The sequence below is a fragment of the Nesoenas mayeri genome (assembly GCF_963082525.1).
Source record: "Nesoenas mayeri genome assembly, chromosome: 3".
NCBI classification, from domain to species: domain Eukaryota; kingdom Metazoa; phylum Chordata; class Aves; order Columbiformes; family Columbidae; genus Nesoenas; species Nesoenas mayeri.
The window spans coordinates 121,366,395-121,382,365 of record NC_137544.1 but is presented as its reverse complement, the minus strand read 5'-3'; the positions used below and the strand labels follow the sequence as shown (position 1 = coordinate 121,382,365).

The window sequence follows — 15,971 nt, the reverse complement described above, 5'->3', positions numbered from 1 at the left end:
ACCGTGGAAAGACGCTGGGGCCAAACTTGCAGAAATACCATGTACTCATCATTCCAGTAACATCGTGGACCACTCGTTAAAAGAAAAATGCATCAAAAGAAGCTGCTAAAAAGTTTGTATTTTTGACCCCAGTCTCTTTCTTTCCCTATCTCTAAAGCAGGAATTCCTCATCCAAGTCCCACAAACAGTGTGACAGGCGAGTGTTTCACAAATAGCACAGAGAATCCAGGAGTATGAGGAAGAACTGAGGCCCCGGTTCCCCGCAGCAGTCCCATGGTCTGCGTTTGGCTCAGCACGGCTGCCAGACCACCACCCCTTCACAGTGTACGCTTTAGAGAGTGAACTTCCAGGAGGGAAGGGCCGAGTATCTGTGGTGAGGCCAAGAGCAATACTCTTTAAGAGCAATACAATTTGTACGGGCATCTCATATCCGATCGCTTGCAAACGACCAGCATAATGCACATGTGCAAGAGTCACATATGGATGCCACAGCCCTCCTCAATGTTACTATTTGCTGTCGGTCTGTGAAGGCAAAGGCAGAGCCAGGGGTGCGTGGTTTATAACCCATGTCGGCCTGATGGCTGCTAGTGCATGGAAGAGGAGAAAGCAGAGAGGACCCAGGTAAATCCAAGAACATGAACATGTGAAGGGCATTCATGCAAAAGAAAAAACAAAGCAGGCAACCAAAACCACACGGAGCAAGGAACACACGGAGCTCTCACAGCAGGCAAGAGGACTTCCCATGTGCTTCGAGAATTTTCAGCTGCACGCCTCATACACCAGTGTGTTTGTGCATGGGCAACACTGAGGGAGTCTGTGGTCAACAACACCGGCAGAACCAGGGAAGGGACTGCGGAAAGCATTCATTCTATTAGTACTAGAATGTTTTAAAATCGTTCTCTTACCTATACTGCGAAAATGCCATCGATAAAAAATCCTCTCAGGTAGCAGCTGCAATATTTTCTGCAGGAAACAAAACAGATTTTCCGTAATAAACCGGCTCATTCAGAGCATACAGAGAAACTGATACACAAGACACAAATGAGATGGTGATATGTACATACAGAACACAAGGGAAAGCAAACACCTATCAGAGTAAGGACTCCTGGCCATCGCTTCAGTCTCATACGGAGAAAGACACTTGGAATGGTCCTGAATAAACACCACGACACTCATGCAGTGCTTTCCCTGCCCTGCTGCGTTGCAAACCCTGGCATTCCAGCGCACAAACGGATCCCTAGCGAAGGTGGGGATTGCTGAGCAGCTCCCTTTGGGTTCCACTTTCCTAAGTGTCCAGTAACGACTGCTGGCGTGATCCAGCCCAGATTCCGAGCTGCCGTGGCTCCGTCTCTTGCTAACAGGCTCCGGTGTCCCCGCTGCGGCGGCGGCCGGGGCAGAGCTGCTGTTCTCACTATGGCGCGGGTTACCGTGTTTGCAGCGGGTGAGCGAAACCCAGCCGGACCACACCAAGCTGCGCTAATTGAACTCACCACACACACAGTTAATAAAGCCCTTGCGCAGAACAGCGCACAGTGCTCTGCCTCTGGAGGCTTGGGCTGAGCCTAACAGAGCCAGATCAAGCAAGGGAAAAACCTCGTGGTCCAACCCATTCCCCCTCAGTTTTGTGACGCTACAGGGCTCCGACAAAGCAAAGCAAGTTAAGCGTAGGCTCAAGTACTTTCCAGAATGGAGTCTGAAAACCTTGGTCTCAGAGAACACGTGGGGCTACCAAACGTTGTTCTTTGCCAGCTCAGTGGATGGTGACGCTATTAAATATCTGGATAAATCAAAACTACTTAGGGGTCTTACCTGGGTAAATATGGCTTCTAATAGGACTTCACAGGCTCCAAGACACCTTTTATTTTTTTCCTTTTTTCCCTCTTTTTAAAACTATTAGCAGTATAGAGCAGGGCTTGGCAAGTAGGACTTATTGCTGACTAACTTATCGCTGTGAGAGGATATGCATGGTTTCATGCAGATTTCACTGAAAAACATGTCTGGATCTTACAACTTTTCAGCCATTGAAATCAGAAATTAAGAATATATATGTATATGGGAAACTAGTTTTCAACATCTACTTCTGGAAATAAAATTGAAGGTTATAAATGACAAAGTCAGAGCTCCTTGCAATTATCAAACAAGATCACCAGAACAAAGTTGTGCACAACAAAGTGCCGTTAAGTTTTCAGAACCACCACATGCAGGATGCAGGACGAACGACAAGTCACGGCAGCAACAGGGACCCCTTTGCTGGGGCTTCACACACAGCAGCTCACGAGGAAACAAAGCGTCACAGCCAGGAAAGCAGGGATGGGCGTTTGAGGCGACCCTTGGGACGGCCAGCACACGAGCCGCCACCGCTGCTGGAGACGGTGTGCCGCACAGACGGAGCACGACTGCTTCTCCACAACAGAGGGATCCAGAAACTGGTACAACACTCCAAATAGAGCCTTGCTGACATGGAACATTCCTTTCTCCATGGCAGAGGATGGAAGTCACGATGAGTTCACGGAGGCGGGGAACCAGACCTCGGGTCACGCAGACGGGTCTCCCTTCGCAGCTTTACCGCAGCACGTGCTCCCCTAGGAGCATTTGCCATTTCTAAAGGTTCACCCCGAATTAGGACACGAAGTGGGCGCATCCCTCCCCCGTTCCCGTGGCTGTGTTTCGGGGGGAGCCGGAGGTCTGGTTCCCCGTCCGCGGGCAGGAGGATGCGCGGGGATGGAGGGGCCGGCTGGCTGAGCACGAGGCCATGACTCACATCGGGGCTTTACCTGGTACTTACGGACCATGTTTCTGCCCATCAGATTGCAGGACCCACAGACAAAGAATTAATATTATCCACGGAAATATTCAAATATTAGCAGCCCACCGCTTCAGGACTAGTTCTGGCGTTAATCCTTGCCTAACTCGAGGCAGGAAGGAGCTCCTAACCTAAACCACAGAGATGCAGAGCTGGGCGTGCACCCTGGTACCGAGCGACACCGCAGGACACGACCCTCGCGCACCAGCAGCACAGAACGCTGCCCGTTTCAGCCCGCACTGCACAGAGGAGCCTTCCCACATCCTCATTATGGAAAACCAGCCAAACCACGGGTATTTAGTTTCCATTGTTATGAAGTACAGCAGATCGTTAGAGCAAAACCAATCTCCTTTTGCAGGCCACACTAACAAGATACCTTTGGTTTGTCTTTGGTTGTAAAATTCTCTCTCATTTGTTCAAAAACACTAACTTTCGGGAATCAATTGCATTAAGCTTCCAAAAAATCAAGCACCGCTTCTGTATCAGAATGTTCTACTAGAAATTTGTCAAAGTCTGGAAGTGTTACTAGTGAAAAGGCACAGCTTAGTATATTTCAGATGGCACGCTAACATTCTCTATTGTGAAACACAAACTGTATTTAGCAAACAGGTCTGTCTCACTGACAGCCTGGGGTGTGCTTCAACAGCAGGGGCTGAAATAAATCATGAGAGGACAGAAGCTCCTGCCTGAGGAAAGCTCCCATATCATAGAATGTCAGGGTTGGAAGGGTCTGGAAAGCTCACCCAGTGCAATCCCCCCATGGAGCAGGAACACCCAGATGAGGTTACACAGGAAGGTGTCCAGGCGGGTTGGAATGTCTGCACAGAAGGAGACTCCACAACCCCTGGGCAGCCTGGGCCAGGCTCTGACACCCTCACTGATATCCCAAAGTCTTTTCATATAGCAAAAAACTGAGACACTTAAGTCACTTCTCACGCCATTCTCCTTTCCAGCATCTCAAAACCAGAAGAAAATCAACAAACAACTTATGGATGCACTTTAGAAAAACAGAAAGATGTGATTCATCACCTATATAGTAGTACCAAACAGAAGTAATTTTTCAAAAAGCAAACTGGATTGCTAGCACCACAGCTACCTACTGAACACCTGACGGCTTTGCAGCGGAGTAGAATGAATATAAATACATTCAGAGTCCACATTTGCTCCTGCAATGCGAAAATAAGGTATAGTTAAAAGTCTACGCTATTAAAGAACAACTCGTGAACAAGTTAATTGACGGTGACAGCTAAAACACCTCTTAACCGCGATGTTTGCACGTGCACGTTGCAGCCCCAGCCCGAGATGAGCCGGGTGTCCAAGCCGAGCCGTCCTTCCAACGCAGCGTTCCGGGGGCATTTCCCGCTCTGCCCAGCCCCGTGTGCTGAGAATACATATTGCTATTCCTATCAAACAAATGAGAGCTTCCCCCACCCCAGCCCAGACTTCCAGCCATCCCGCTGTGAATCCAAACTGCCTATTGACATCTGCTTTCTAGTTTCACAGCACACTAATAAGAAATATTTTAAGAAGCCCCACAGTGCGAAATAATATTGCTTTTTCAGAAAACACATAGATCTATTTAATGCTTAGTGCTTTGCTGCATCTATATGGTAATCCATTACAGCACACTTGAAATAGAAATTAGGTATTACTACTGATCAACACATCAGGGTATCTGTCAGTTCTTTTAACTGATTATCCATAGTTCTTTTTCCTCTGGACTTCCTGCATGACTAGGAATAATGTTGAGTTTCAATCTCAGTTTACACAGGATGCCGCCTTTTGAAACATACATCTCTCTATTTTACCACAGTAAAACAAAAACCGCCAAGGTTTGTATTTCAATAGATTCACTCTGACTTAAGCGATGCTGCAAGTTCTTTTGAGAGGTCTTCTATCTGTGCCAGCCCTGAGGAGCGAGAGCAGGCCCGCCAGCCCCGTGCCCACTGACGGGCTCACCATTCCATTCCAGAAGAGCACATTCTGAGGAAACAAAGCAGCTTTTTGGATGCGAGCTGTCCATGCTGAGGAGCTGCCCCATGCGGACAGCTCTCCTGCCTCTGCGCACGTACCCTTCAGTGGGATCTCTAGAGCTCCAGAGCGCTCAGCTGCTCACGTCTGCACTGATTTCGACATTTTCCAGCCATTATTCACCAACTCAGGTGAAGCCGAGAGCACAATGAGGTTAGCGTGCCCGCAGCAGCTCCATCTGGATAAAGGGATACTCCATTTATTGCATCAATAAATTATTTACAGTTGTTTGTTGATGGAAAATGTCTGCCCAAAGCACCCAACATATTTATTCTTGCCCTACACAGGACGTCAGACAGCAAGATCTCTGAAGTTGAACATATGGAACATACAGTTAGAATTTACAACAGAATGCTGGAAGAATAACATCAGTGTTATTTCAAGAGCACTAATAGATGAACCGATCAGAATTACGGCAGAACAAACTGTAGATGGTTCCAAAAGTAGTTTTCCGTGTGTAGGAAAGGAGGGCTAGAAACAACTTTATTGTTATAAGCAAATAAGCCCTTTTGACTCTACTGAGCTCGAAAATCAGGCGAGTGTGTGCGAGAGACCTGGGGCTGAGCCGTGGAGACCACAGCGGGCACAGGAACAGGATCTCAACGAGATCTTGACTTGATTATTCCTTGTAAAGAATTTCACCAGTATTTTTCAAATTGGCCAGTTTCAAGACACAATTTATTTCTGCAGCATTAATCTTCCTCAGTTTTATTCAGATGTAGCAAGTAATCAGGAGCAACATCCTAAGACAAGCAAGAAAACGCCACCAACTCAAAAGAACATCCTCTTGCATTCATGAAGAAATAGCAGCGAAGTCTTTCATGAATCAAAACCTGCTGAAATTTCCCAGATGCAGGTTCTTATGAGATTGCAAATGACCTGCTAAAAGTCACCACTGCCTTTGAGATCTGCTTTAAGCTGCTTAAGCAGCATTGCTAATTCACACAGCAGCCTACACAAAGCAGGCCTACAACGGGGAGGGAGAATTTGATACTTAAAATCTCCACGGCAATCTTAATCTGGGATGAAGCGGAGTTCCTGGTTTCAGAAGCTGCCTTGATGTGCGGTGCTGAGCAGAGCCGTGCACCGCCGAGGGCCGGCTGGGCAGCTGCTCGGCTGAGACGCTGGATTTACCGCGCGCGGCTGCAATCTGCTCCCAAAAGCGCCGCACAGAGCAGCGCCCGTTATAAACCTGCCCTGGATTATCAGCAGAGCTTGCGGCACGAGCAGCGCGAGCACATCTGCAGCAATAAATCCAGTTGCACAGCTGCCTCTGTGATAGCAGCGCCATCACCTTCCCGGGGATTTATACCCCGTCTTAATCTTCTGAGTGCGCGGCCATTTGGAGTTCATGTTCAGATGTGCTTTTAAGGACGACAATGCGGAATTAAATCCAGTAGCTACTGCGACTAAATCAATCTGTGGAGAAGGCGCTTGCCACTCGTGTGCACGCAGTACACACGCTAGGTGTCACTCCAGAACAGCAGCAGAACACCCCAACCGAACCAGGAAAGGCAGGAGGCAATTCCTTTCAGAAACATTTTCATTGATTCTTAAACTGTTAACCCTCAGCACCTGCATTCAGGATTTGCTAATCCTAAATAATTAGCTATTTAACTAATTAGAAGAAAACTCTGGCTCACACTGAGGTCAGATTAAATATGGCGAGCTTAACAATCAATTAGTTTTGTTTCCTATGGCTTACGATATGAATGTTTAATTACTTGGCATTTCCACTCCCCCTCGTCTCGCGTTCAGACTGATGCATTCTCGGTCTGTGCACGACAAGCCCCTCTAAAAAGCTGCTTTCCTCCAAGTTACCAAGTGTCAGAGCTATAAATGTGTCGCAAACGTACTTGCAGGAGGTAAACGCCATGAAGATCGCCCCGAATTTCACACTAATATCTTAAACAGTTTCTTCTCCCTCCAAGCTGCTGCTCCGCACACAGCGTAATTCTGCTCCATCGGGACTCAAAGCAGCACTTTGTTGGTATATATTATTTTCTCCTTCACACAGCACGTTCTCCTGCCGTTTTTAAGTGGTATTAGCCAGGCGGTTATCAGCCCCCTGTTCTCGATACACAGGAACGCACATCTATTCGCTTCCACCGGGTGAGTAAGCATTAGCTGTTCTCCATTCAATGACATGGCCACAAATTTAATTACTTATTCAGGGCCACAGAGTAGGAGCATTAACGAGCTCTCATTAAATTGCACAGCCGTGCTCTGTACATGTGGTGATACCTTCGCCACCAGGGACCGGGAGCAAGAATTTCTGCCCCAAACGCGGTGCCAGCAGATTCACAGCTCATGTTCTTTGCCTCCTGCAAGACCCCGAAGCCGAAACTGCTACTGAGAGCAGCTGCAAACACAGCCCCATCTTCACATTTCACTCTGAAAGCGCGGTGTTGTCATTGAAGGAGTGAAAGGAGGGAGAAGAGGAAAAAGGAGATGAACTTGGGACCTCATACAAGTCAGGAGACCACAAAATCCAGAGCTTCACGTCATCGTTTTCATGGCCATTTTGCACGTCAGCCTAAACAGCATCATTCTTATTGTCAGTATAAATATTAGTCTAACTACAGACTATACATTAATACAAAAATATGAAGCCATATGCTTCTGAGGTTTTTGGTTTAGGTTGGGTGGGTTTTTTCCACTTTTAGAGGGAGTCATAAGAGTTGAGAACATTTAATCTTTATTTTAACTTCAACTTGTTGAGTCCCATTGAAAGGCAGGGGGTATTTCAACCACCCCTACAAACAAACAACCCAAACTCTTAAAAGAAAGGTAACATTTCTTTAATGCAATGCTCAAGTAAAAAGTCTCTTGATTAAAGACACCCTTATTTGCTCATGCAAGGTTTAACTAGCTAGTGCTTCCCCCTGGCCTGCCCGTGCTGGGAAGGATGCGCTGCTGGAAGCAATGGATGAGTTTAACACCAAAATTAAACAAACCAACGTTCTGCACGCTCAGATCCAACTGATACGCAGTAGTTGACAACTCTTATCCTTTTCTTTGCCTTGTGCTGCCAGACCAAGGACTGCAAGCACAACAGATGCCTCCGGGTGAAAGGCGCAGACCCCAGACTCCTGCCGTGACACCTTCCAAATAAGACAGAATAGACAGAGCGCAGGGAGAAGTGCTGGTGTTCTGAACCAGCGCTCCAGGAAACACACAGCAACAACATATTGAATTTAAAGAAAAAAAGAAAAAATAGAAAAAGTGCCTATTTTGCAGCTTTAGACCCAGCAGAGGCTGCGCAACTATTGATCACTCGCTCCCAAATCTCCCATAAAAAATGCACACTTTCAGAGAGTTGGTCCTCAGTTCCTCAGGACACACGTATTACCATACGATTTTAAAGTCATTTTGATAAAATCCCTTAAGTCTGGATATTCACTGAGCCAACATCCCCACTGCATAACAAGCCCGTGCTTGCTGCCGCAGTGCCACGCGGAGCAGGCGCGGCTGCTCCCGCCGCAGCTCCGGCTGCCACCGCCGGCACTGCCCCACGGCTGCACCGCTGCCCAGCTGTGCTCCGCAATAACAACTACCGCCACGCTTTGGAACACTTACTTCAAAAAGAAAGAGAATGGAGTCCAGCTCCTCCCTTTGCGATTTATTCCCTGCAAGACAGAAAGGAATATCGTTTGTTATAAGTGTACAATATGAAACAGACAGCAAAATCACATTTAAACATTTCAGACAGCAATTTTCCACACTTCCGACACCATAACATTAAAATGATTATTACTAACACTGTACTGCATGAAACTGTTAGTGCAAATACGGATAATTGTGGACTAATAACCATTAGGTAAGCTCTAATAGAAAGCTTTTGAGAACAGTTAGGGAAACCTGGCTCAATTGCTAACAGAACTCCAAAACCTACCTTTTTGTTTCAAGCTATTTTCCAGGGTTATGAAGTTTTCATAGAATATAAAATAAATTTGAGAATAATTGCTCTCAAAAAACTGCTTCAGGTCACTTCCATCCACAATATCTGAAAAGAGGAGCAAACAGCTGTTATACAACATCAGAGCTGAACGTTGTGCACATTTAGCATCACAGAGTGAAATAAACGCAACACAAAACTATTTTAGTGACTTCTTTAAGTATTCTGCACTAAATTGTGATTCCATCCTTGGAAGGGAAATAGGGACACTTCCATTTTCACCCAATCTATGTAAGTTTGCGGTGTGACTTGGGCGCATTTGTCTTCCATTAAAACCGAAGGCGGGCTGTGTCTCAGGTACATCGAACCAAACGGCTCCCGTGTCATCCAAACACACACACCAGCAATGACTTCTGCACGCAAACGAAAATACGCGTCTTAACCCTATCTGCCAAGCTGTTCAATTCACAAACCAGCATATTTCTAATGCATTTTAAAAAAGAATGGAAAGGCCAGCCTGCAGCACTTCCCTGAGCTTTAACTCAGGTCTGCAATGTGAAATAAGTTTATTTTTGAAGAAGAAAGCTCCAACGCTTTCTAAAGCTGGCACTTGGGAAACACGCTCTAACTTCAGCTGTTTGCTCTTCCTCGTAGCTGATTCGGTCAACATAGATGATTCCGCCCACATTTAAGAGGATAAAGGATGAGAATTATTAACAACATGTCTTCTCATTGAAGTTCCACCTCTCGAGAAACCCATCCAGTAATCAACACAAAGCTGATTACAACAAGACGACCCAGAAATATCACACAACTACAAAATAAAGACTTCAGCCTTGGACAGTGCTTTAAAACAAACAACAACAATACCTTTTTGGTAGAAGGGCTTTGGTTGCTTGCACTACGGAAACAACGAGTGCACGGAAACTATCCTGCACGATATTTGTTTCCTACAAACTGGTTTTGAATCTGCAAGCTAAGCGCGACTGTTCCCCTCTGTGAAACACAACTCCCGCAGAAAACAAGGCTCGCATTTACAAGGACCTCATAGGAGTGAATGAGGTCATTAAAATCTGAACAAAAAGGAAACTTTCCCCGTAAATGGTGAAAGGAGGAGAAAGGAACTGCCTAGTCAAAAAAGTCAGTTCTCCTGTTGTGTAAAGGCGGCACTGGAGCGTGACCCGCGTGGCTCTGCTGCGGCGTGCACCCGCTCCAGCCTTCGCCTATGGAACCCTGTACGGGTCCCACAGCGGTACGGTCACACCACGGGCACGGACAGACACGCGCCAGGACAGGACGGACAGAGCCTCAGCACTGCCCAAAAGCTGGCTGGACGGACAAGGCAGTCACTTGGATCACTACACACACATATATATAATGTTCAACTTGTGGCGGGATAACGCTCATTATTCTGGTTTTCAAATGGAAAACAGTGCAAGTTTCATGTGCTATTTATAATTTAGGATACCAAGATAAATACTGACTTTTGGCAAACAACAGGGTCTGCAGAAGTGTTTATAAGCATCCGAGGAAATTCACCAGCAAGGCTGGGGCTGGATTGCGGGTATCGGGTTATACATTTCTGTTCCCTCTACACAGCGCTCAGCCTGGTGCTTTTGGGAGCAGCCACCAGCAGGTCGAACCCCCGGCGCGCTGGGAACCGGTACCAGCCATCCAACACGGTGCTTCCCAAAAACACGGCTGTGCAACCCGGTTCCCACCAAGGAACAAAGCAACACTCTCAGCACCACTCAGCAAATAACAAGGCTTTTGTGATGGGACCCGTGACATCTCTTCTCCATGAAATATGAAACAGTTGGCTCGCTAGATAACACCAAGTCACCCTCACCTGCCTTAATAAAGCTTAACATTTAGGAGAACAAACTACTCGAGCACACTTCAATAAGAATCTGGGTTCATCACCGAGCTCTCATTACTCTTCCTCATATTAAAAAACCTAGAGGGGACAACAACCGGTTCTTAGCACAACACCTTACCGTTAGCTCACTGTTCACTGCCAAATGTTACTGCAGTCACTTAAACAGCCAGAAATCCTCCCTCAGTCTCATGAGCTTCCAAAGTCACTTGGCTTTGTGTCACTTGTGCAAAGTTCTCCCAACCCTGAGGAGATTTCTTTATCTTGAGTACTTAAAAAATTAAAGGACACAAAGAGACAACTCTGCAGCCATGCACTGGTTAATGATAAACTTTTATTGCCAGCCTCACCCCAGAAACTACAGACAAGTTTTACTTACCAAAAAAAAAGAGGGGGGAAGAACTAAAAACACAACTGCTCACTTTTCCAGGTTAAAGCTTTAAATGCTACATAAAAGCCTAGAAGATAATTGTCCTTCATTTTTCCAGAGGAACGCCGGCACGGCAATATACCCTTACTAAAAAATCAGCTTCTAAAACAATGGCAACACCTCAAATTCCACATGAAGCGTAAGGAACAAGAGCTGTTCCGAATTCAGCAAGAACTTTGGGAGCTCCCCCTTCTGAATCGAGCCTCTGAAGGACGAGTTCTGCTAAGCTGGTATTAACCCAGCAAACCCAGACAGCGCAGAGCTGACACCTGAAACCAGCCACGTCACGGGAAACACACCGAGCCACGCAGAGACTGACACTGAGCACCTCAGGGGAACACACAAAGAACCCAATAACAGCCACAAAAACAAGGTCTTACAGAGCAGAGACACATTCTTCTGCTAAAAAACCCTCCCATAGAAAACTACTCTGGAAAACACTACGGAGAGCTCAAATTATGGTGAAAGAGCCGCACCTGTGTGGCACCACCACCATTTATAACAACGTTCTTTTTCAAATCTATTGTAAAAAATAAAAACCAAAACCAAACCACACTCTTGACACTTCCATACGCTGTATTTGTAAAACAGTTCCTACAGGCTTTATCAACCTTCTGAAAGTTAGTAGATCTCTACAGTAACTTAAAGAAAAGACATTTTGTGGTCATTGAGCTAGCACAGGTGAACATGCGCTCTAAAGCGGGGTGACTCTGGCTGGTGCTGTGCAGTGCGGTGCAGGCAGACTGCCCCCAGCCCCAGGGACACACTGGGCAGGTACACAAGCAACACAAATTCAACAAGAACCTTTTCTTTCACTTTGGCTTATCAGACAAACTTAGACAGTAGCTGAGAGACCTGAAGCAACCAAAACTGGGGCATTATCGAGCCCAGTGCTCACACAAGCCCTTGTTTATGGAAACACACTTTCCTGTCCCACATCCCTCCCCTATTATCATATTGTCTCTGATTGTTATCGTCCTACACCAGTAGGATCTCAGAAGAGTAACTGCCACTAAGTGACAGGTGTATTTCACCCCTCTTGCCAAACGGGTAAAACCACCGGACAACGCGACCGTCCGTACCATCTGCCTTGGGACAGAAATGTATTTTGTCACGCTAACAGGCATATTTTTCCATTGTTCCACCCATCAGGTTCATCTCAGCAGCCTGACAGCCTCCTCTGGACCGCACCGGCACCCAAAACCAGCACCCCTGGGGACAGTACAAGAGCCACACCAAGTCCAGTATTTCACCTTCAACCACTTGGGTCTTGGTTTCAGACTCTTCCTTTTGAGGGGCTGAAATGGGAACATTAACAGAAAGCTGCTATATTTCCTATTTCTTCAAGTCCATTTATTTTAGTGAGGCTGGTGGAACAGGAAGAAAGACAAGGTGTGCAAGCTATCACTAGTCTCCTAGAGCAATCACGACAGTTTCAGAAAATAACCTCATCTCCTAAACAAAGAATTTCCCAAAACATTTTACAAGGAAACTTGACATTGTTCTAGTATCGTTTGTACAGTAGGCAAGCAATAAGACATATACAATTAAAAGGCATATCATAACACAGGTATCTTCTCCTGTCTTCTCAAATTCCTGCCCTTATGCACTTACATGTATGGTATGAAAAACAAAAATGGACACATTTGGTCCCCAGACAAAGACTAAACCAAAACCAACCATCAGATTGCTACCTAGTGAGATTTTTCACATATGGAACAGGAGGAATTTATAGCCAGAGCAGTCACAAGCGCTTCACTCACAGTCGCTGCAGAGCAGAGGCCCGGTCCTTTTCACGTGCAGAGGGACGGACACGAGAGCCGCTGCTGTTCCTCCCACCACCAGGAACGAGGCCACAGCCGCCCCCTGGGAGCCCAAATGCTGAACCTGGAACATCTACACATGTGCACGTCCAGCTTACATGTACTGGTGCTCAAAAGATGAGCAAGACCTGGCCGCTTTTGGAGCGTGACACAAGACAGCGTGGATTTACCCAGGACTGTGCCCACTAACCGACTACCCACAAGCACCTGTTTCAGATTAGCTACTTAAGTGCAGCAGAACACAGGTGAACAACATCTTTAAATCAGTGATGGTTATTCACACCTGTAAGTAATACAACCCAAAAAACCAGCAGGACGTCCAAGCTAAGCTATCACAGACTCTTCTGTACGTTTGCCTTCACACTCTCACTTTCTCAAAGGGACCGTCTTGTTGCTCTTCTCTCTCAGGATCACGCTCAGTGTCCTCACCACAAAAGCTCCTCGCTTCGCTACAGTACATTCAAAACGTCTTTTATGTATTTTCTCCTATCAGTGCAATGTCACACGAAAAAGCTTTTAATCTCAACTTGGAGCAGCACCAACGAGCCCACACCAGGACCCACAGTGCGGTGCCTCAGCACCGGCCCCGGGGGAGGACGGGACGGCAGAGCCTTCACCCGGGCAGCAGCTCCGGCTCCACGCGTCCCTCGCACCACCCAGAGCCAGAGCGTGGTGGGGACGGCACAAGCGCCAACCCACCAGAGCCGCCCCTCAGCAGAAATACATCACCAACTTCTGCTGTCTCTCAATGAGCTGCCGACCTCAGGCCCTTCCTTCCTCCAGCCACCTAACTGCTCCTCACAGCTCGCAAGGCAGTGTCTTGGAGGCTCCTAAATATATGCCAAGTTTGACTGAAATGGCAGACTAAAAAATGATTGGAGTACACAAGAAGTACAAATCGGGTCATTTTCCTCTCGTTGCTTCCCAGGAGAACAATCTGAAGTCAGACAAACAAAAACGAATGCAGTCACTGATTCTCCTGAACTGGGGCAGTGCACAAAAGCTCTCAGAAGAGCCTTTTCCTGCTGCCGTTTGCTGAGTAACACAGAACACGAGGCCACCCAAACCCTTGCAAATCACAGCTGAAACCCATCAGCTGCTTCCAACGTTCAGAAGACAAAGATCAGGGTTAAAGCTTCAGCTGTGAGGGGATATTACAGAGAGAGGTTCAACCTTACCAAAGGCATGAGAAAGGTGTCACAAAATGCCATTACGCGACCTTACAGCTTTAAAAAAACAAAACAAAACCGCAAATGAGTCTTGTTGACAAGAGCAGAGCTTCTATGAACGCATCTTGCAAAGAGCCCTACAGGATATACATTTACGCACTATTTTGTACCCGTATAACAATGCAGCGTCACAAACACACTGACAGTGGGCAACACGAGTTTCCCAATCCCGGAGCAGCAAAGCCCACCAGGAACCTCCTCCAACAGCTCCCGTCTCTCCGACGGCCACGCACGCCAGCAGGACAGCCCGCCGAGCTCCAAAACCGCACAGAAAACTCGCGGAAAGCTGAGGAAACGGGCAGAGCAGGGCTCCTGCAGCGCGCGCTGCCTGCGGCAAGGGTTAATCAGTTTCACACTGATCAGTTTCACACTGATCTTGGGGACAACTCTTTCCCGGCGTTATAACAGCGTTACAGCAGCATTATAGCAGCATCACAGCGGCTCCAGGCGCCCCGGCTTGACCGGCGCGGGGTGTCCGGGACCCGCCCGCTCCCGGCTCTGCCCGGCTCCCCCGGGCTCGCTCCCCTGCCCCGCCCGGCTCTGCCCGGCTCCCCCGGGCTCCCTCCCCTGCCCCGCCCGGCTCTGCCCGGCGCCCCCGGGCTCGCTCCCCTGCCCTGCCTGGCTCCCCCGGGCTCGCTCCCCTGCCCTGCCCGGCTCTGCCCGGCTCCCCCGGGCTCGCTCCCCTGCCCTGCCCGGCTCTGCCCGGCTGCCCCGGGCTCCCTCCCCTGCCCTGCCCGGCTCTGCCCGGCTGCCCCGGGCTCCCTCCCCTGCCCTGCCCGGCTCTGCCCGGCTCCCCCGGGCTCGCTCCCCTGCCCTGCCCGGCTCTGCCCGGCTCCCCCGGGCTCGCTCCCCTGCCCTGCCCGGCTCTGCCCGGCTCCCCCGGGCTCGCTCCCCTGCCCTGCCCGGCTCTGCCCGCAGCGCGGAGGGGCCAGTGCGGCCGCGCTCCCCTCTCCCGGCGCGAAGGGGCGCTCCCTCGGCGCGAAGGGGCGCTCGGCCCCCGCACTCACCCAGCAGCGCCCGCAGGTGCTTGAGGCGGGTGAGCACGTCCCGCTTGGGGTCCAGCGCCTTCTGGGTGGATTTCCTGACATCGGCGTGGCCCTTCCTGGAGAACATCGCGGCTGCGAGGGGCCGCGGGCCGCGCCGGCTGCTGCCCGCGGGAGGGGAGGGGAGGGCCCGGCGGCCGGGCAGGTGCGGGGAAGCGCAGGGGAGACACGGGAGCGCCGGGCGCCCGCGCGGTCCGCGCTGCGGTGGGCGGGCCGGCAGCACGGGGACGGGGACGGGGACCGGGACCGAGCCGGCCCCGCCCGGCCCGCAGCGCGCAGCCGCGCCAGCGGACTACAGCTCCCGGCGGGCCGTGCGGCGGAGCCGCGCCGTTACGTCACCCTGGCGTCGCCCTGACGTCACCCGCAGGGGCTGCGCGTCGAGCCCGCCATGTGTCGCCGCGGTGTCGCGGCCGAGGGGACGGGACAGGACAGGACAGGACAGACCGGGCCGAGCCCGGCCCGCCCGCACCCCGGGGCCCCTTAATGTCCCTCAGCCCCCCTCAGCGCCAATGGGGCCCTCAGCGTCACTTGGCCTGTCAGTGCCCACTGGGCCTCTCAGCGCCCCTGGGCCTGTCAGCGCCCTGGAGCCCCTCAGCACCGCATGGCCTGTCAGCGCCCTGGAGCCCCTCAGCACCGCATGGCCTGTCAGTGCCCTGGAGCCCCTCAGCACCGCATGGCCTGTCAGCGCCCTGGAGCCCCTCAGCACTGCATGGCCTCTCAGCGCCTTGGAGCCCCTCAGCACCGCATGGCCTCTCAGCGCCCTGGAGCCCCTCAGCACCGCATGGCCTCTCAGCGCCCTGGAGCCCCTCAGCACCGCATGGCCTGTCAGTGCCCGCTG

At 49.8% G+C, this 15,971-nt stretch overlaps 1 protein-coding gene across 1 annotated transcript in view; it reads right to left on the bottom strand.

Moving 5' to 3' along the window:
* RALGAPA2 (Ral GTPase activating protein catalytic subunit alpha 2) overlaps positions 1-15,203 on the bottom strand; it is a gene marked incomplete at both ends in the record, with an annotated part of 88,244 nt that extends 73,041 nt beyond the window's left edge. Inside the window, 4 exons of the mRNA XM_080341520.1 lie at positions 906-963; positions 8,414-8,463; positions 8,730-8,840; positions 15,098-15,203. Coding sequence (XP_080197646.1) covers positions 906-963; positions 8,414-8,463; positions 8,730-8,840; positions 15,098-15,203 — 325 coding nt within the window. The remainder of the gene's footprint in view (positions 1-905; positions 964-8,413; positions 8,464-8,729; positions 8,841-15,097) is intronic.
* Positions 15,204-15,971: the final 768 nt, after the last annotated feature.